This window comes from Emys orbicularis, chromosome 14 (assembly GCF_028017835.1).
Source record: "Emys orbicularis isolate rEmyOrb1 chromosome 14, rEmyOrb1.hap1, whole genome shotgun sequence".
Taxonomy (NCBI): domain Eukaryota; kingdom Metazoa; phylum Chordata; order Testudines; family Emydidae; genus Emys; species Emys orbicularis.
In genome coordinates, this window is record NC_088696.1 from 35316233 (window position 1) to 35338353 (window position 22121).

A 22121-nucleotide genomic window follows, 5' to 3' on the forward strand; every position below is an offset into this window, starting at 1 on the left:
GGCGACCGCCTAGGTCGCCTAATGGGTTGCACCGGCCCTGCTTCAGATCTGGTCCAGCCAGCCACCCAGGTTTGAAGGCAGCGCAGAAGTATGGGTGGCAATACTGCAACATCCCTACACTAACCTTGCAAATCCACCCCCCCACCCCCGACCTTCTTTTTGTTGGGATCCCCAGTTTGAGAAATGCTGGTCTCCCCTGTGAAATCTGTATAGTATAGGGTAAAAGTACACAAAGACCAGATTTCACGGTCCATGACGCATTTTTCATGACCATGAATTTGGTAGGGCCCTAGTCACGAGTCTGCAACCAGTAATTGGGGCCACCTACAGAGAAAATGGTAACACCAACTTACGTGTACGCAAATAAAAACATGTTGTTTTCCATGTGCCTTTTCAAGTTTTAATAACGTAAATAGGGTATTAAATCATGCTTTACTATTTTCTTAACAGCAAAATTAAAACAAACAGGAATTCCCGATCATTATACATACAGACAAGTTATAGGAAATAATCTAGATTTTTGGTAAAGTACTAACCAGTTACTGACAGCAGCTGTGAAACCCTCACCTCCATTTCCTCCCGATGAGACCTGTCTCTGTCCTCGAATTCACGAGTTCTTCTCCGAGCTTCTTCAAAGGCTTGCTGTGCCAATGCATCCTCCTGCTACCAAACCAGAAGACATAAAATTACGAGGCTACATACATTTCTCCCAAGTTATGTTCTATTTAACTCCGGCCATTGTTTAAGGACAACAAGGTTGACCCAGGGAGTAGGGGAGAAAAATTTGACCTCTAAAATCTATTACTAATGATGACGCAGAAGTCAGAAAGGACAGAACTTGACCTTCAGACTGAAGAATGAATGTGCAGGTTTAGCAGTTAGACAAGATATCCATTCACATGGAAACTGAGCAAATGGGATATGAAATCATCTAGACTAATCTGGAGCTATGCAATGCCACTTTTAAAAGTCACTTTGCAGATCAGAACTGCTTTTTAAAGAATCAAAAATATTGTTTCGAAGTGGAGTCTGACTAAGTTTCTTAAACCAAGAAGTTAAAGAAAACCTCAAAGCTTATATTACAGAGGTAATATTTTTCATTCTTGATCTTGAAAAATTAAGTAGTTTTGTACGGTAGATGACAGCACTAAACAAATTAATGATAACTGTAAATTAGATAATCAGGTTCTTTACATTCAATTTTTATGCTCTAAAAACAAACAATTTAACAGATTAGCAGTGAAACTCTTCATCACTTTGCATCTATAGCAACATCTGACCAAAAATGAATATTCACATCCCTTAGTATATAATTTAAAATACAAAATTGTAAAGAGCTAGAAAATATTCTTCCCCCAATTCTTGTGTAGACAAACATCCATCAGTATCAGTGGACTTTCATATTTTGGTGAAAAAAAACAAAACAAAACAAAACAAAAAGAACAAACAACCCCAAAACCAAAAAAACCCCACCAGATTTTAGTACATCTTTACAACAAAAAGGATGGACAGTAATCTTAATTTAATTGTTTTTATAAAATCTATTCAATATTTTCTATTAAAAATGGTAACATTTTCAATTTAAGTTTTATGTTGTCTAAGCCAATATGAACACAATAATAAATTTGCATATACCCTTTACTTAAAGGGACATGTTTAGTCAGTTTACAAGAATTTGTGCGAATTTAAAATAAAAAGGGGAGTTCCTGTTTCTCCCACTGATGCTTGTAAGGATCAGCAAGAGATGAGTTGACCGTACAGGTCAACAGTGAAACAGGAAAAAAAAAAAAAAAAAAATCTCTTTTCACCATTAACTTTTTTCAGTCACAGTTTAGATTGCACTAGTAACGGTCATATGTTATTTTCAAGTGGGTCTCTCTCTTTAAAAAACAGAAATGTTAACCTTGATTTATCGAGGACAAAAATATTCCGCTCCCAAGAACTCAGTTCAGTTTTTATATACCAAGGGATTAAGTGCATTAACTTTTAAATTTAAGATAACATGTCTCTAGCCTAAGAGAATGTCAAATTGCTTTTCTTGCCTGCAGCACTATCCTACACCCTAAAGCTACTTTGTGAAATGATGCAAAAAAGTGTCTCCCCTGTGGCCTAACACAGTTTAATACAAACATCTGTCAATCAATAGATCTTCATAGATCAGTCTCCAGAAAGATATCAAAAGGACAACGTTTACAGCTGCCATTAAGATACCATTTTGACAGTAACTTCTATTTTTAAATGACAACTTTGTCTCCTTTTGGTGATTTTTATATTGGTGTAATATATATCAATCATGGTGGGACAGTGGAAGGGAAAATAGAGTTCATTTCTTTTAATTGAGAAGGACAGAAATAAAAGAGGTGGTCTAGCTGATTACTGATGACTAAAGAAAAGCTCTCATTTTTTAAATTTAGGCAACCCATGCAAAATTTCATAATTACCTACTTCTTTACCAACATTTTTAATGAAAATTAATTTTTTTTAATAAGAGATCAGCAGTATTTTAAGCTAAGCAAAACCAAGTGGAAAAACAAATTTTCAAAGATAGCCTAAACATTTAAAAAAATACAGCTATGCATATGCTGATGCGTGTGTGTGTACTGATAAAGAGAAGCGCTCCCCCCCACCCCCAAGAGTGTATCTGATCCGGAGAACAGCCCAATAATTTTGTCATTTAGTTTCCAATAACAATTTGGTAACCATTTAGATACTGGAAATGTAGATACAAGTCTTTTTAAGCATTTGTCTGGATGGAAGGCTGGAAAATACCATAATTCTAAGAAGTTAAGTAATGACAGTTCTGAAAGGCTCCATGGGAACAAAAATAAATAACTAACTATTCCATCTTCTCAGGCGGAACTCTGTTTCAGGTTGGAAGTCAAGGTTTCAAAAGGTGGCAAGTGATCACAAAAAGGTACCTTAAAGCTTTTAAGCCATAGAAGGGTTTTGTTCAATAAGCAAACTAGAAGATGAATCAGAATAGTTTCTCGAAGTTCTAGCTTCAGCCAGAATATTAAAAAACAAACCAATAAACCTGGAATAAAACCCAAATTAAGACTTCAGAGGAGGGAGAGAAACAAGCTGCTGATATCCAGACTAGCCATGTATGTTGATGGTTGAAAGGATGGCTCACCAACGCCTGGGAAAAAATGTGAGGTTGTCATTTTCTTAAAAAAAATAAATAAAATTCTGCTTTCAGGCTATTGCAGCCCATTATGAAGTAAATTAAATGAACATTCATCAAGAACTTTTATAGACAGTGGATTTGGGGTGACAGCTGAAAAAAGTTAACAGTTTCCGCCTGGAGAATTGTACAGTACAAAAAAATATATATACCAAATTATCTAAAACAAGACCTTGTTTTTACAACGAAGACAATGTATCTAGTAACAAAATACTGACAAAGTATCAATGAGAAAAGCATGCAAAACATTTCTTAGGTGTCTCAACACGAGCATAGGAAGTAGTAGAGGCTGCCGTGAATAAACACAGTTCTGCTTTAGAAGGCATTGCAGCTACTTGGTCAGAAAAGACAGGAGTGAAATAATCTAGATCTACATAGCAAATATCAAGCGCTAGAAGAAAGGATCTAGTGTAGTGCTAATATATCAAAATATACAAGCACTGAAGCACAGACAGATGTGAGACAGAAACAGCAAAAGTCTATGGATTAAAAGATGGGAATTTTGGCCCCCGTTCAGCAAAGTACGCAAGCAAGAGTAACTTTAAGTACATGAGTAGGTCCACTGAATTTAATGGGACAATATGCATGTTAAATTTACACATGTGCCTGAACACCTAGCTGAATGGGGCCATAAATAAGGATGGTGTGCTATAGGCTGCTTAATAGTAAATGAGAAGATTGGTACATTACAGATCAAACAGCAAAAACATGAATTTTAAAAATAAAATTAGGACGTATTTTAATTACCAAGGTATCTTTTGAAAAAAGCATATATGACTGACTTAGTAGTAGATAGTTTCTTATTCCAGAAAGGTGGAAGAAAAGAAGATCAATTTAGTCTGAATCCAGTATTAAGTAAAATAGTGATGAAATCAGAAAATGGGAGAGAATACATTTTTATAAGGTAAGTTTTCCAAAAATGGAGGCTATGTAAATTACAAAATTGTTTATATAGTAGCTGTGTATGTAATATGCACAGAGACCACTTAGTCCTCTGAAATTAATCACTTCTGGGGTGGAATATAGCAGCCAGTCATCCTCCATTAACAACATTATGCAAGAGTTTCAGAAGTGGAAGTAAATTATGATTTAACCAATTTAAAGTTACAATGGAAAAAGAAATACAGGAAGAGTGTTAAAGAAATAGCCCAGTGGCTGACAGTACTAATACACGTTTAAATACAAGGAAATTAGAATGCGTCTTTTGAAGGGCTGGCAAAACAGAAAGAAGAATTATATTGCTCAAATGGCACACTTTTAGTAATGGGTAATTTGCTTTTAAAAAACAAATGTAACCTCTTCTTTAAATGGAAAATGCAACACAACATAACCATGTACTCATTAATACTAAGATACGCAAGAGAAGAAACTGAAAAGGAAGGTTACTCACCTGTAATTTTGAGTTTGCACAGGTATATACCTATGCAGATCCACACTCTTGGTGTGATGCTTCCACCTCAGCACCCTGAGCTCAGAAACTTCAAGAAAGCACTGACATTTGAGGCTGCATGTACATTCCCTCATGGATTTAAATGTTCAGTGCGGGGATATATTCCAAGACAAAAACATTTGTTAAAATGGCGTTAAGGCTAAGAGTATGTATTAGTAGCTTAAGGGTGAAAATGAAGTGGTATAAACTCAGGAAATTCAGAGTTAAGTCTAGACTTAAAAGAAATCCAAATTTGTTAGGTTATGGAAACAGACAACTAAGGCACCCGAACAGCCTTAACTCTGGCCTGTAGCAATGGTATGCAATAAGAGATAGTAGTTCTAGATTATATTAACCTGATTTTTAAAAGATACAGTTTTTTCATAGTTTTCCTTTCATGGTATCACTACAGGACAGGGATAAGTTTGATTGGGCACCTTAATTGCGCATTTCCATATGTTATTTGGATTTATTTAAATCATAAAAGGCTAGAAATCCTTCCCCCTCTCTATGAAAGCTTAGCCTTTATACAAGTTGATGGCATCAGTCCCCCCTTCGTTCACCCAGGAACGCTTACTCACCACAGGCAGTATTAGTTAAATTACCTGGACAAAATAAACTGATAGAGTTAAAGGATGCTCCCAATATCACTACTTACAGCAGAGGGTAGATAAGGAATCATGGACCTAACACCAAGAGCTCAGATCAGTGTGCTCAGAATGCACACAACCCCAAAGTTCATTGCTTTCTAGAAGTGTCTGTGATCATGGTGCCAAGAGCATGCAAAACACCAAGAGTTTGGTGATTTGCAATGGAAATTCTCCCTGGAGTACCACCAAACTGCTCATCATGGAATTAAAACAAAGAATTCAAAGCAAAATGAAATAGTGCTAGCTATGAATTGAAGCAAATACATGGTTCTACACAGAAAAACATTTCCACTTCTGCTTCTAAGTTTTTGTTTGTTTTAAAATTTGAAGAATGATGGTGCCAGCACTGATGCTCTTAATTGTAGATTGTGTGCCTATCACAACTTCCAGTATTTGGGGAAAGATTGGAGCACCTTACATAACATGCAGTGTCCATAACTTAAGTTAGTCTAATCGGGTGCTCTAACAGCTTTTCAAGGAAAGCACATTCAATCAATTTTGAAGAAGTCTCATGTGTTATATGACAAAGTGCCATCCCAGTATGAGAGACCATATGACTAAAACAATAAATGTTCTCAATTGAACTAGCAGATTCATTTTCAGAACAGCTATGAGGTCTTGAATGAGGTGAAATCTGAGGCAGAGAGATATTTAGTAGTGCTCATACATTATAAAGGCTTGCTTCTGAGCTGGTAGTATAGTGGATTTGTTCCAATATAACCACAGCCCCTTCTGGAATAACTGACAAATTGTTTTGAAACAATATTATTTCCTGAATCATTCAAATTCTTATCAATCATCCATGTAAGGGTAGACATGACATCTTTTTACTCCTGAGAAAAGCCATGTCACCAATGCTTGGCATTTCATATAGACACATGGTGCTGTGGACATTCCAAAGGGAAGGCCCCACTAGTGACAGTGCTTCTGTCTGACCCAGAAATATATGTATTCACAATGACATGGCCTCTCTGAAATGTGGAAATATGCATCTCTCAAGTTGAGAGCCCTGAGGACACAAAGGGATTACAGCATTAATATCACCATATGGAACTTTAAATAAATTGCTGAGTTTAAGACTCCATTCCAGTATAAGACTTAAGCCTCCCCTTCCCTTTTGGAATAAAGGAACAGAATACCTGACCTTTATACCGCTGTGGAATCCATCTGCCTGAAGTAATTCCAAAAAAAGAGAATATCCCCAAAAGGAAACAGGAAAGGCAAAGGTGAAAGGTTTGTCAAATGTGCCTTGAGGTTCTCTGCAGTAGTGTCAAACTTACTGTCTTCAAGACAGTGAGGAACAGGTTCCAAGCTACTGCAGAATCCAACCCCACCTCCCTTTTCTAATCTCACGGATTATTCCATGCATGAGCAAGGAGCTTGTGGCCATAATGGTAGTTGTTTTTAAGATGATTCTTGCCTTGTATTCAGAGGGGCATGTATCCCAATGATGGGGATCTGTAAAAGTAACTCTTGGAGAAAAATAGGTTTATTTCTTCCAATTTACAGAAAGTGCCCATCTGAAACGATGCACCAATTCTACTGAAACAAAATCTAAGCAAGAAATATGAAGTCACACTGAACCAGGAAGAGTGCTAATAAGCAATAAAAATATTAACTGGAAAACAACTATCTAAAGTAGAAGCTTGAGAAAGTAGTAAATATAATTTTGCAGCAACATCTCGCAAAAGAGTCATTGCTATTCTCTGATTTATATATAAGTCGTCACATAAAGCTATGGAGGCAATACAGCCATTCAAAATGGCCTTGTTTCAACCACATCTGGAACAGGTGGTAGTTATGGGCCCCAAAGTTTAGGAAAGCTATAGGAACGAGTAGGAAAGATACAAAGAAGGGCAGCAAAAATAATAAAATGATGGACAAAACATGTAAATAGATTAAGGCAGATGCAATTATATAGTCATAAAGATGAGAAACTCAGGGAGAACAAGACCTTCAAGTTAAAAATAGCAATATAGAAAATGAAACATTAGGCAAAGGAGCAATGACCTCAAGTTAATGAAGTAATGTTTAGGCTAAAAATTAGGAAAAAGTTTTAAACAGAATGAGTAAATGGAGTTAATCAAGGCACCATCACTTCACATCTCAAAGAACAGATTAGAGAGAGATTTGCTGGGATACCTGATCCCCCACATGGAACAAAATATATGCGTAACATATCTGCTCAATCTTTCTGCTTTATATTGCATCCTTTCCCCTCATCTGCTACCTCCCACTTTATTCAGAAGCTCTTTGGGGCAGGGACCATATCTTCATTTATCTCTAATGCATCTACCACAATTTTGGCACTATAAAAATAAACGCTGGCGTAGTTCTGCAAAATGCAGGTTGATAATGGATGATCTAAATGATCTTTACTGGTGTTATTTATCATTGTATACCTTTGAATTCTTTTTCTTTTGAAGCAAAGGTAGACTCACAGTCCATTGCAGTCGTCATGGCAGCCCACATAAGACAACTGTGACAAATTGCTGCATCAGCTTTCTGATACAAGCAGAGGAATTAAATTTTGAATATATGCTTTTTAGCACGTGGTTCTGTCCTGGAACCAAGTCTTTAGTAAGTAATCTTGCAGAGATGCAATCAAATTTTTATGTAGAATTTGTATTTTAAAAAGAGTCATCTCCCCATCTAATAAAACCACAGATTGTAAATGTTTGCTGCACTCTTGTATGCTTCAGAAAGACTTAATTATTCACTTTACACTAGTAACACTGTCAGATTTCTCAGAAGAGGTCATACCTATACAAAGCAGAATCAGCTACTATAAAGAAGATAAAGAAAAGCAAAGTAATAAGATAAAACTGTTCAGTGGGGAAGGGGGGGGGGGGGGAAGGACAGTAATCAATTGGAATGGGCTTTTTTGTTTGTTTGTGTTTGTTTTTAGGTGAATGGCATTAGTCATTGAAAACTTTCATAAGTTTCAAACAGAATCTGCACTATTTGATGTCACTACTAGTTTGCAAAAATAACAGGAGTACTTGTGGCACCTTAGAGACTAACAAATTTATTAGAGCATAAGCTTTCGTGGGCTACAACCCACTTCTTCGGATGCATCTACTACTACTAGTTTGCCAATTCTTTCCTGCAGAGTGGAGAATTATCAGTTTTACAGTACTCAAATTTGTGCTGTGTGCCTCTCAGCATGTGTAAATGGCCCACGATCCATGCCTGAAATAATTCTCAATCTCATTTAATAAGGGATTTAACTGCAGCTACAGAGTTTTAAGTCAATGGATTCCCACACTAGAAGTTTTCTGTGACATTTTTACACATAGGTGAAGGCAGAAGAGACAAATGAAAGGGTGTGATTACTTTGATGACTAATTAAATCTGAAGCCTCCTAACTGCATGTATTCTCTCTCCTGAAAGAAAATGCATTTGTTTAAAAGTAGTAGTAGTTACACTTATTACAGATTCAGTACGTGGGTAGCCCAGAAGGTTTGAGACTGCCTTACCTGTGCTCTCTCTTCATCAAATTCCAGGCAGCCCATACCATCCAGTCTCTGCAGATCTATCCAGCCTTTCCAGATAACACAGACACCGTTCAAAATCATAGGTGCCTTTAAGTACACCTGAAATATAGGCAGACACATGCATCTGAGTTCAAAAGCTTTTATATATACAAATGGTAACTGTATTTATTTTTAACTATATTTCTATAACTATTACTCTGATACAAAGCAATGCTATATACAAAACATGACTGAACCAGTTAGTAACTTGACATTCCCCTTAACTGTTTTTTCCGCTAACTACATTTTAATCAAAAGCCTGTAAATACTATAATTAATAATCTGGCTATTGTACTTTGCATATTATACATATTAGAATTAATTTATTTCCCCAGTTTATAAACCAGTATGCACCAGCGTTTAGTGAAAATTCTGTTACTGCTTACACTTAAAGTCACTTGTGTTTCTTGTCAGACCTCTTATATTCGTTTATTTTATATGTTATGTTATTTGTTTTATATATATATATATATATATATATATATATATATATATATATATATATATATATATATATATATATAGTGGCACACTATCAGCAATGTAAGATTTATCACAAATTTGTTTTGAAGTGTTAGACAAATGTTAGACAAAATGCTTTTCTACACTCAGAGGGAGTTTTATTTTGCTTTTGCCACAAATTTATTTTTCTTAATACTAGAAGAATAAACACCAATTTCTCTTCCTTCTCAAGCCTAAAATAATCAAATGAAGACTTAAAAAAAAGTCAGAGCTTAATGTAATACACTATCCAAACCACAAAGACGTTGTGTGGCATGTCTTAATGTACAGAAGACTGAGGAAGCCTATTTTCTTATGTTATTTTCTAATATTTGTAAAAGGTAAATTGAAAAATGACAGGGGATTAAATATTTCTACTGAACCACACTTTGCATGGTACAATTTCTCTTATTACTGTGTAAGGTAATTGCTACTAAGAACCTACAGTCTACATAGAGGTACATAATACTGTGATTTAAAGCTGAAGTATTTCCCCCTCCAAAGAACAGAGATGAATCTCCTCACAGGAAATTTAAAAAGAAATGGATATTGTGTTAAAGGGGTTTGACAGCTTACATTTGCTGACTTTTTAAAATGTCAAACAGAGCAGTGTGGCGTAACTCATGAAAACGTTAAGCAGCTTTCAGTAGTTACTATGTAATACCGTCCTGCTCTGTAGACACATCGTACCCAGAGTAAAAGTGTATCCGCTTTCCTTCTGCCACATTTAAACTAGGGTGGATAGCTGTTTTATCCATCCTCCATAAGCTCCAATTTCAGCAGAAGCGCATGGACCTCTTCAGGACTTGCAACTCTCCTCGACTACAAAACACCATATAGAGCAAGTGGGAGGCATGAGGCTAAGTGTTCATCCCCTCGCCACACCTCAGCCAACTGGGGCCAATGGGACTGGAGAAGTCAACATCCATCCAGGCACATTGTTGGAAGGAACTGAGGTGATGAGGCTGCTCTACCCCCTATATTGTCTTGCCCTCAGTACAGAGTGATGCTGAGGGGAGGAGTGGCATCGGAGCGCTCTAGCTGACATTGCCAGAGGAAGGTTTTACTGTAAGGCACCACAAGGTGGCATGGTACCCACAGGTGGGAATTTGCAGAGTTCGAAGGAAAACCTATATTCCAGAACAATTTATTTCACAAAAACTTATTCTAAGAAAGGCGTGAGTTACCCTGATACAACTCAGTCAGGAGGTGAACTCTGACATCTAACGACAACATAAATACAATCTCTTAACTATTTCAGTGTTGATCATTTTAGGTGAAACATCTAAACTAAGGCCTGGTCTACACTAACCCCCAAATTCGAACTAAGGTACGCAACTTCAGCTACGTGAATAACGTAGCTGAAGTCGACATACCTTAGTTCGAACTTACCGTGGTTCAGACGCGGTCCACACGCGGCAGGCAGGCTCCCCGTCGATTCCGCGGTACTCCTCTCGCCGAGCTGGAGTACCGCAGTCGACGGCGAGCGCTTCCGGGATCGATTTATCGCGTCCAGACCAGACGCGATAAATCGAACCCGGAAGTTCGATTGCCAGCTGTCGAACTACCGCGGTAGTGTAGACCTGGCCTAATGTACTTATTCCACATTCCTTAACTGTCTCCCACACTTTCCTAATTACCAAGAGGATCAACTGTCCCCGACCCAGCTAGCAAAATCTCCTGTTTCTCCCGACAACTTCAACAATAGTTATATAATCAATATGCAAGCTGCAGCATAATGAAAACTCTGACAGCACAAAGTAAATTGAATTTAATATCAAAACAAGGCTTAGTGTATGGTCTGTTTACTCATTTTGGGATTTACCTTAGCTGCTGCACCAAAGTGGTAGGTAAACCAGGGGGCCCTGCAACAGAATTTAGGTCCATCTTGACACCGATCCTCATTTTTATTTCATAGAATCATAGAAGATTAGGGTTGGAAGAGACCTCAGGAGGTCATCTAGTCCAACCCCCTGCTCAAGGAAGGACCAACACCAACTAAAGCATCAATTTATTGAGCAATGCTGTGTTTGGTGCTATACAGTATCCCAAAATGAGGACAGTTCCTGTCCTGACGCATTTGGGATTCTAGCCCCCTGACCCCTCCACAGCCCCAGTTCCTCATTTCACAGTTAAGGAAGGAAACCCACAGAAAGGGTAGAGGTACACACTCTGGGAGGTACAGGGAAAAACCCAAACTTTCCCTACTTCTGAGAGATTGATATGAAGTCTTTGTTTACATATGAGACTGACTAGGGATGGGAGAGCGAGATTAACAGACCAGATGACTGACCAGAGGTTCTACTCTCCATCCAAAGAAAATCAGTGCATTTGTGAACTCTAGGCTTGGTTACTGGAACTCAACATACCTCAGTATGAAATAACACAGCCTGAAAAGGCTTGAACTAGTACAAAATGCAGCAGCTCATCAGCTTAAAAACAAAGGTTGTCGTAAACACATCACTCCACTTCCTGCACTGCCTCTCCACTGAATACAAGAGGTCAGTTCAAGGTCTGTCCTTTTAGTCAAAACCTAGCTACCTGAGATGTCGCCTCTCCCTCCATGACAATGTCTTCCCACAAGTGCTGCATTCCACCTACATAATTGAATTGCTGACCAAGAGGGGAGCTTTTTGAGTGCAGGAGACTGAGCTGGACCTAGAATCTAGACCAGGGGTAGGCAACCTATGGCATGCGTGCCAAAGGCAGCACACGAGCTGATTTTCAGTGGCACTCTCACTGCCCGGGTCCCGGGGGACTCTGCATTTTAATTTAATTTTAAATGAAGCTTCTTAAACATTTTAAAAACCTTATTTTCTTTACATACAACAATAGTTATATATTATAGACTTATAGAAAGAGACCTTCTAAAAACTTTAAAATGTATTACTGGCACGTGAAACCTTAATTTAGAGTGAATAAATGAAGACTCGGCACACCACTTCTGAAAGGTTGCCGACCCCTGATCTAGACTATGTAACTTGCTCCAAGAACTAAAACAGGCTACTAACTTCAACACATTTTAAATACAACTTCGCTTTCCCTCAGCAATATCTACACACATGTACAGAGTGCCAAACAAACATTATTTCTCCTACACACTGGGATAGAAAAGAAAGATCTTGTTTCAGGTTTTAAATATAGTAAATCAGATACTATGTAATGGGGACCAAAGTACCTAGAAAAAGAGAGAACAAAGCAGCAGTTGTAAACAGCCCATTCAGGCCTTGGCTACACTTGCGAGTTACAGCGCTGTAACTCACTGACCGGCTACACTGGCAGGACACGTACAGCGCTGTATCTCCCCTGGGTACACCGCTGCAGGTACTCCACCTCCCCGAGAAGCGTAAGAGATACAGCAGAGTGGCTACGACTCTCCCCTGTGAGTGTGTACCAGGAATCAACCTGCAGTGCTGTACTAATCACCTTGTCAAGTGGCCAAACCTCTCCATTGTCGTCCGGCTGCAGGAATGCGGAAGTGCCGGTTTCAAAGCTCGTACCACTTTGAGTGAGTGAATGAGTGAGCAGGGGGCCAGGAGTTCGGAACTTGCAAAATAGAGAGCTGACATGCTCCAAAAAGTACTCTCTCCCCCCACACTCCCTGTCACACTCCACCTCCCCCCCATTTTGAAAAGCACGTTGCAGCCACATGAATGCTGGGATAGCTGCCCATAATGCACCGCTCCCAACACAGCTGCAAATGTTGCAAGTGTGGCCACGCCACTGCGCTGTCAGCTGTCAGTGTGGACAGACTGCAGTGCTTTCCCTACTCAGCTGTATGAAGACAGGTTTACCTCACAGCTCTGTACAGCTGCAAGTATAGCCAAGGCCTCGACAGGCAGAGTCATGAGTCAGCTTTTTTGAGAATAGGAACTAGAAGGAAATGAGAGGTTAAGAGGATATCAATTATGCCTATTTTAGGCTCATTAAAATATAAAATTATTTTAGACAAAAGCACCACAAAGCTAACAAGCTTTTCCAACCCCAAAAAGGCCTCTCTTTCACCAAGCCTCCCAATCCCTCCAATTAACTGCACTGATCAACCACAAAAAGCTTGGGTTGGAAGTTGTATAGCACTTCCTGAAAGTCAGCAAATCTGGTCTTAGACAGACAAAGGAAGTGACTTCCAAAGCCAAGGAGCCCACTCTGATAACTCCTTGCTTGCCAGCCCCCTCCCATTGACTCTAGGAGCTGTTTGTGCAGAGTACCTCTGATGATTCCCTGTGTGATACCATGGAGTTGCAAACAGATAACCAAGCAGCCAGGATGCAAACCATTTAGGGCTTTACAAGTCAAAACCAACACCTTAAATTTCATCTGGTAACCACAGAAGCTCAAGAAGCTCTGGGATTCCATCTTTTAACCCTCAGTTGTACTGCTTTCAGCAGGCATACATCACAACAACTCAGGAGTGAAAACTAATTGTAATTTGGAAGGGAGGATTTTTGAATGATCTACAACTATGCTAGAAAGACAAGATGGGTAAAGTAATATCTTTCATTGGACCAACTTCTTTTGCTGAAAGAAAAAAGCTTTCAAGTTACACATAGCCCTTTCTCTGGTCTGGGATAGGTACTCAGTGTCACAACTAAATACAAGGTAGAACAGATAGTTTAGCTTAAGTAGTTAGCACATATTCTAAGGGTCCATTATAAGGTGAAGTTGGTCCAATAAAAGATATTACCCTCACTCACCTTGTCTCTCTAATATCATGGAACCAATACGGCTACACCACCACTGCACATAAGTACACTGACAATTTTCAAATTACTTGTATAAAAAACAAAACCTGTTTTAAAAAAATTCTTATTGGAAGCTGTATGTATTTATGTCGCCCTCTTTCCCCCGACATCGAAACACATTTCTCCCATCAAAACATCCAGCCAAGCATATTGGTGCAATTTCCTTTATTTTAGAGAAAAACGTAAAGGCTCGTTTCTCTCTCCCCTCTTTCTGGAAGAAGGGAAACAGCTTGCCATTGTAGCCTAAACCGTTTAACCACATATTTCCTTCTTTTTAGATATATAACTGCTGGTTCCCTTCAATTTTCAGACCCTGACAAATATTCATAAATTCCTGTTGCAGAGCAATTATCACCAACACACCTCAAAATCCAAAGGCATGGCATCTTTTAAAATCTGATATTAGCACTCCAAACTCATTTATTCAGAAGTTGCTGGATCATAGTAAGGCAGTGAAAGACTACAGTAATTCTAGTAAGACCCCAAGATTCTCCTTTCCTATTACAAAATTATTTTTACAGTTTATGATTAAAATTAGGCAGAGAAATGTAGCTGTTAACCACAATACCATCAAAACTTAAGTGAGAATCTATTTTCAAGCTAAAATGGCTTACCCAAAATTTTGTCATTTTTTCCCCTAATGTGGCTTGTCATGATATCTGAAATTCATTCTGGTTTGTGAAGCTCAGATATATTCGCTATAAGCACAGAAAAGATCGTAAGGCAATAAATTCCATATTCAGTTCAGTGTTTGGATAATGTGCAGAAAACCATCACATGGGACCATACAATGAAAGATGAGATTAAGAAGAAATATTAAATAGCTGCCTCATACATAGAGCAGCCTGTCTTGTGCACTGAATGAAGCAGGGGTCCTGTGGAGAAGATAGCAGCTGATCATGTAACTGAACACTGTATAGCTATGCATACACACAAAGCAGAATTCAAGTTGCATAGGCAACCATAAACCTGCTACTGTATTTTCTAACTTCTGAAAAATTACAAAAGTAAGCAAAGTAACAGTCGTATGTAATCTCATGTTTTTTCAAAAAGAACATAAAAGTCAATCTCTATTATGTGTACCTGTAACAACCCTCCTCTCGTGCATCTGCAGCAGATTTTGAACCCTAAATGTTCAGCACTGCAGCAGCAGCAGTCCCCCAACATGTCAGCTAAAAGATCAGGCAGATTAAAAAAGCAGCAAGCGAAGGCTAATATCCTTTGGGGACTACTTATTGGAGGACTCTGCCTAACAATCTGAAACAGTGGATTACATATGCAGTAGCACAGCCAATGAATAAATATTTGGCAGACTCCTTCTGAGAGAGAGTGGGGCTAACTGGATGAGACTTGGGTCTACCATGTTAGAGATCTGGGTTCTATTACCAGCTTGTGTAACCTGTGAGGCCTTTCTCAATAATAAGGATTGTGAAGGGGCACAGAATTAATTTAATTTAATAGAAGAACCAAGTGCAAAACCCATCATCTTCTGGCTCCCAGCACAGCGCATCTTCATCTATGCCAAAACGTATTTTGATGGGAGAAACCACTTCTCTGTACCTATCCAGAATTCCTGCTCCTTATGTGGACTGCTGAAACAAGGAACCAGGGTGGTATTATGCATAGCGTTAATGGAATCTTGAGAGTTTCTGGCAGTAAGCCAAAAACAAGCAGTGCCATATGAAACAAACATGTGCAATGGAAATTTTCAGCAACTTGTAATGCAGACAACACTGAACAGAACTTCACGAGGCCAGCAAAAGGTACTTTATTGTCCCCTATTACTATCCCTCTGCTACATTTCAAAGTCCTGCTGTAAGATATAAGAACAGCCATACTGGGTCAGACCAAAGGTCCATCTAGGCCAGTATCCTGTCTTCTGACAGTGGCCAATGCCAGGTACCCCAGAGGGAATGAACAGAACAGGTAATCATCAAGTGATCCATCCTTAGTCGCCCATTCCCAGCTTCTGGCAAACAGAGGCTAGGGACACCATCTCTGCCCATCCTGGCTAATACCCATTGATGGACCTATCCTCCATGAACTTACCTTGTTCTTTTTTGAACCCTGTTATAGTCTTGGCCTTCACAACATCCTCTGGCAAGGAGTTCCACAGGTTGACTGTGCACTGTGTGAAGAAATACTTCCTTTTGTTTGTTTTAAAGCTGCTGCCTATTAATTTCATTTGGTGACCCCTAGTTCGTGTGTTATGAGAAGGAGTAAACGACACTTCCTTATTTACTTTCTCCACACCGGTCATGATTTTATAGACCTCTATCATATCCACCCTTAGTTGTCTCTTTTCCAAGCTGAAAAGTCCCAGTTTTATTAATCACTCCTCATATGAAAGCCGTTCCATCCCCCTCCTCATTTTTGTTGTCTTTTTCTGAACCTTTTCCAATTCCAATATATCTTTTTTGAGATAGGGTGACCAGAACTGCACACAGTATTCAAGATGTGGACATACCATGGATTTATATAAAGGCAATATGATATTTTCCGTCTTATTATCTATCCCTTTCTTAATGATTCCCAACATTCTATTCTGTTTTTTGACTGCCACTGCACATTAAGTGGATGTTTTCAGAGAACTATCCACAATGACTCCAAGATCTCTTTCTTGAGTGGTAACAGCTAATTTAGACTCCATCATTTTGTTTGTATAGTTGGGATTATGTTTTCCAATGTGCACTACTTTGCATTTATCAACACTGAATTTTATCTGCCGTTTTGTTGTCCAGTCACCCAGTATTGAGAGATCGTTTTGTAGCGCTATGCAGTCTGCTTGGGACCTAACTATCTTGAGTAGTTTTGTATCATCTGCAAATTTTGCCACCTCACTGTTTACCCCTTTTTCCAGATCATTTATGAATATGTTGAATAGGACTCAGCCCAGTACAGACCCCTGGGGGACACCACTATTTACCGCTCTCCATTCTGAAAACTGACCATTTATTCTTACCCTTTGTTTTCTATCTTTTACCCACTTACCAATCCATGAGAGGACATTACCTCTTATCCCATGACAGCTTACTTAGCTTAAGAGCCTTTGGTGAGGGACCTCGTTAAAGGCTTTCTGAAAATCTAAGTACACTATATCCAATGGATCCCCCTTGTCCACATACTTGTTGACCCCCTCAAAGAATTCTAGTAGATTGGTGAGGCATGATTTCCCTTTACAAAAAACATGTTGACTCTTCCCCAACAAATTTTGTTCATCTATATGTCTGACAATTTTGGTCTTTACTATGGTTTCAACCAGTTTGCCTGGTACTGAAGTCAGGCTTACCAGCCTGTAATTGCCGGGATCACCTCTGGAGCCCTTTTTAAAAATTGGCGCCACATTAGCTATCCTTCAGTCATTTGGTACAGAAGCTGATTTAAATGATAGGTTACAGACTACAGTTAGTAGTTCTGCAATTTCACATTTGAGTTCCTTCAAAACTCTTGGATGAATACCATCTGGTCCTGGTGACTTATTGCTGTTTAGTTTAACAATTTGTTCCAAAACCTCCTCTAATGACACCTCAATCTGGGACAGTTCCTCAGATTTGTTACCTAAAAAGAATGGCTCAGGTTTGGAAATTTCTCTCACATCCTCAACTGTGAAGACTGAGGCAAAGAATTCATTTAGTTTCTCCGCAATGGCCTTATCGTCCTTGAGTGCTCCTTTAGCATCTCAATCGTCCAGTGGCCCCACTGGTTGTTTAGCCGGCTTCCTGCTTTTGATGTACTTAAAAAATGTTTTGCTATTACTTTTTGAGTCTTTGGCTAACTGTTCTTCAAATTATTTTTTGGCCTTCCTAATTATATTTTTACATTTCATTTACCAGAGTTTATGCTCCTTTCTATTTTCCTCACTAGGATTTAACTTTCACTTTTAAAGGATGCTTTTTTGTCTCTCATGGCTTCTTTGACTTTGTTGTTTAACCATGGTGGCACTTTTTTGATTCTCTTACTGTGTTTTTTTAATTTGGGGTATACATTTAAGTTGAGCCTTTATTATGGGGTCTTTAAAAAGTTTCCATGCAGCTTGAAGGAATTTCACTTTGGCACTGTACCTTTTAACTTCTGTTTAACTAACTTCCTCATTTTTGTGTAGTCCCCCTTTCTGAAATTAAATGCTATAGTGTTGGGCTGCTATGGTGTTTTCCCCCAGGGATGTTAAATTTAATTATACTATGGTCACTATTACCAAGCAGTCCAGCTATATTCACATCTCGGATGAGATCCTGTGCTCCACCTAGGACTAACCAAGAATTGCCTCTCCTCTTATGGGTTCCAGGACTAGCTGCTCCACGAAGCAGTCATTTAAGGGTGTCCAACGAAACTACTTATCTCTGCATCCTGTCCTGAGGTGACATGTACCCAGTCAATATGGGGATAGTTGAAATCCTCCATTATTATTGAGTTTTTTTATTTTTATAGCCTGTATAATCTCCCTGAGCATTTCACAGTCACTATCACCATCCTGGTCAGGTGGTCAGTAATATATAACTACTGCTATATTCTTATTATTAGAGCATGGAATTACTATCCATAGAGATGCTATGGTACAGTTCATTTAAGGTTTTTACTTCATTTGATTCTACGCTCTCACATATAGTGCCAGTCCCCCATCAGCACAACCTGTTCTGTCCTTCCGATATATTTTGTACCCTGGTACTACTGTGTCCCATTGATTATTCTCATTCCCCAAGTTTCTGTGATTCCTATTATATCAATGTCCTCATTTAATACAAGGCACTCTAGTTCACCCATCTTATTATTTAGACTTCTAGCATTTGTATATAAGCACTTTAAAAACCTGTCACTTTTTAGCTGTATGTAATTGAATGGGACTATTTCATTTGACTGTTTCTCATCAGATCCTACCCGTATTTTGTCGTCTTCCATTCTCTCCTCTTTACTAGTACATAGAGAATCTCCATTAATAGATCCTCCCCTAAGGGATGTCTCTGTCCAAACTACGTGCTCCTTTGCACCGGTTGGATTTCCTTAATTTAAAAACTGCTCTATGACCTTTTTAATGTTAAGTGCCAGCAATCTAGTTCCATTTTCGTTTAGGTGGAACCCATCCTTCCTGTATAGGTTCCCCCTTTCCCAAAAGTTTCCCCAGGTCCTAATAAATCGAAAGCCCTCCTCCCTACACCATCATCTCATGCATGCATTGAGATCCTGCAGTTTTGCTTGTCTAACTAGCCCTGTGCGTGGAACTGGAAGCATTTCAGAAAATGTGACCATGGAGGTGCTGGACTTCAATCTCTTACCTAGTAGCCTACATTTGGCCGCCAGGACTTCTCTCCTATCCTTTCCTATGTCCTTGGTACCTACATGTACCACGACCACCAGGCTACTCCCCAGCACTACACATAAGTCTATCTATGCGTCTCAAGAGATCCTCAAGCAAGTCACCATGTGGTTCTCCCCGTCATCGCAAACCCAGCTATATATGTTTCTAATGATGGAATCCCCATAACTATTACCCTTCTCTTCTTAATAATTGGAGTTCTCTCCCCCGGAGAGGTATCCTCAGTGCAAGAGGATACCATTACATCATTTGGAAGGAGGGTCCCAACTATGGGATCATTTTCCTCTGCTCCAGTTGGATGTTCTCCTTCCCTGAGACTTTCATCCTCCTCAACAGCACAGAGGCTGTCAGAGCACAGGTGGGACCCTGTGTCCCGTAAAGTCTTATCTATGTACCTCTCTGTCTCTCTTAGCTCCTCCAGTTCAGCCACTCTGGTCTCCAAAGCCCGTACATGGTCTCTGAGGGCCAGGAGCTCCTTGCGCCAAATGCACACATATGCCATCTGCCCATAGGGCAGGTAATCATACATGCTGCATTGGGTGCAATAAACTGAATAGCCCCCACTCTGTTGCTGGACTTCTGCCTGTATTCGCTTTTTTACTCCTGCAGCTCGGTCCTTTGTTGAGGCTTTGATCCCACAAACACACTACAGACAACAATCTTACCCCAAGAGTCATGTAATCGCTCCTCCTTCACCTGGAGAGCTCCCTCACAAAACTCCCGTTAGCTTCTCCTTTCCGCTAGCTCCTTCGGTTGCTTAGGAACAGGTTTTTTAAAGCCCTGATCTTCCTGAGTAGCCCCCGCCCCTTGGTTAAGGGTTGATGGGTGCTGAAGGGCTTAGGGATCAAAGCCTCGTTAAGAAGCTCTCAGCCTTGCCTAACAGGCTGCTAGGCTCAGCACACGGTCCCCCAAACAGACTATACGGTATATTTCAGTCAAGCAGCAAGCACACCACAAACACAAACACACAGTGTGAAAAAAAACTGCACTTAAAAAATTGAAAATGTTAAGCAACCTAAATATAAGTGTTACTATTACTCTCTCATAATTTACACTGCAAAGTGTTTTTCCTCAAAATTAGGGCACATGCATTCCGCTGCCCTATCATGACCAACTCCCCCTCTGAAAGGGCTAGGGACTGATTTTAAGAGATTCAGTAGGGTGCATATATTTAAGAAGTAAAACATGACTGAGTCCCATTGCATTTACTAACTAGACAAGAGGAGAGTTCTCAATTGTTTTGTAAGAAATAAAGAGTCCATTTATTTGTATTCAAGACACTAAACCTAGTTCTCAGTTTCCCATCCTATTTAAGTCCTCGGTAAATCCTTATCATACAATACCAGGGTGATTTACTGATGTGATTCAGATGTTATCTGTACACTTCATCCACACATCCTGCAGTTACAAAAAGAAGCGTTCCCTCTCCCTAAAGCAACTGAGCCATTTCCTCCCCCACAGATTGCACACAGTTCTCACCACTCACTGACTAATGAATCAGCACACTAAACAGCAGCCACAGCCACCACTGTGACAAACTCAATCCCCAGGAAATAACAGTCCCCAGTGGAACAGTATGCCCCCTTCTCTTTTGTTTTCTATCATATTCCAGCACACTGGACCAAGATGCATTCCTTTAAAAGACACTCAGCTCTGACTCATTGCCCCAGTCTCGTCACATGTATCTCTTCATTCATAAGTGTTCGGTCAACTGCCTGTTTGCTGGTTGATCACAATAATTAAATTCCAACGTTGATCCCACCTGTCTCTGAATCATACCCAACGCTGGCTATTTAAAACAGCAGTCTCTCCAATGGTTTAGTTTACTAAATATTGTCTCCTGTGTAAGAAATATTTATAAAATATTTGCTCCCAGTGAGAGAAATTTCATAAGGTTAAGCCCAACTTTGTATCATCTCATCTACTCAAAACCTGGTTTATGTATGGGCCCACTAGTTTAAAAAGTACAAACTCTGTTCAAGAGAAGCAAGTAAAATATTCAGTTAGGAAGTTACGTATCCATCTTTAGCTTTCAATTACCTTAGAAAACCTAAATGTTTTTATACATGTTTACTTGCATTATCAACTTCTATTAAAGTCCTCAAATATAACATGTGGCAACATCATTAGAGAGTCACAAAGCTTCTTACTTTACAAGTTGGAGAATATACTCTAGAGGCCACTTGTGAGGTAAAAACATGTTAATACACTTTGTAGGATAGCATTTATGGCACTAAATGAGGGGATGAGAACGTTCTCCCCCAATATTTTCATAGTTTTAAGATGAATTTATGTAAATTAGGAAAAAAATGCCCTTTAACTTGTTAATTTTTATTTTAAAAAGTAGTACTTGCATATCATTAAAAATAAATCCTTTTGGTAAAATAGGATGGGCTACAACAATAATTGTGACATGCAGATTAATTAGCAAAGTTTAAAACAAGTTTATAGCTTAAGAGCAGTCAATGTAAAACTCCTGCTTCAGATAATACTTTTACATATTGATCATTCACACAAATCTGCTCAAAGAAACTAAGGAAAAAATAATCACCAAGTTACTGGTGACACACAGAACTAATCAGAATGTCCGTTAGTTTCATTATGCACTCTGTGCCAACTAGTTTTCTCCAATAAGGAAACAGTACATTAAGGTTATATTAGCAATCACTAAAAGATGCAGGCTTTTACATTGTTGCTATGATCAACACACTAAGATCTAGTTCTCATTGACTCACTTCAAATGGACGATATAAATCTTCAACAAATTT

At 39.0% G+C, this 22121-nt stretch overlaps 1 protein-coding gene across 3 annotated transcripts in view; it reads right to left on the reverse strand.

Annotated features, from left to right (window-relative positions):
- CBFB (core-binding factor subunit beta) overlaps positions 1-22121 on the reverse strand; it is a 62154-nt gene that overhangs the window by 16302 nt on the left and 23731 nt on the right. For 2 of the 3 annotated variants that reach the window (XM_065416760.1, XM_065416759.1), the window contains 2 exons: positions 8743-8859; positions 568-663 (listed from right to left, as the gene is read on the reverse strand). In XM_065416760.1, the coding sequence (XP_065272832.1) occupies positions 568-663; positions 8743-8859 (213 nt within the window). The remainder of the gene's footprint in view (positions 1-567; positions 664-8742; positions 8860-22121) is intronic. The other variant, XM_065416761.1, reaches the window with a different exon arrangement.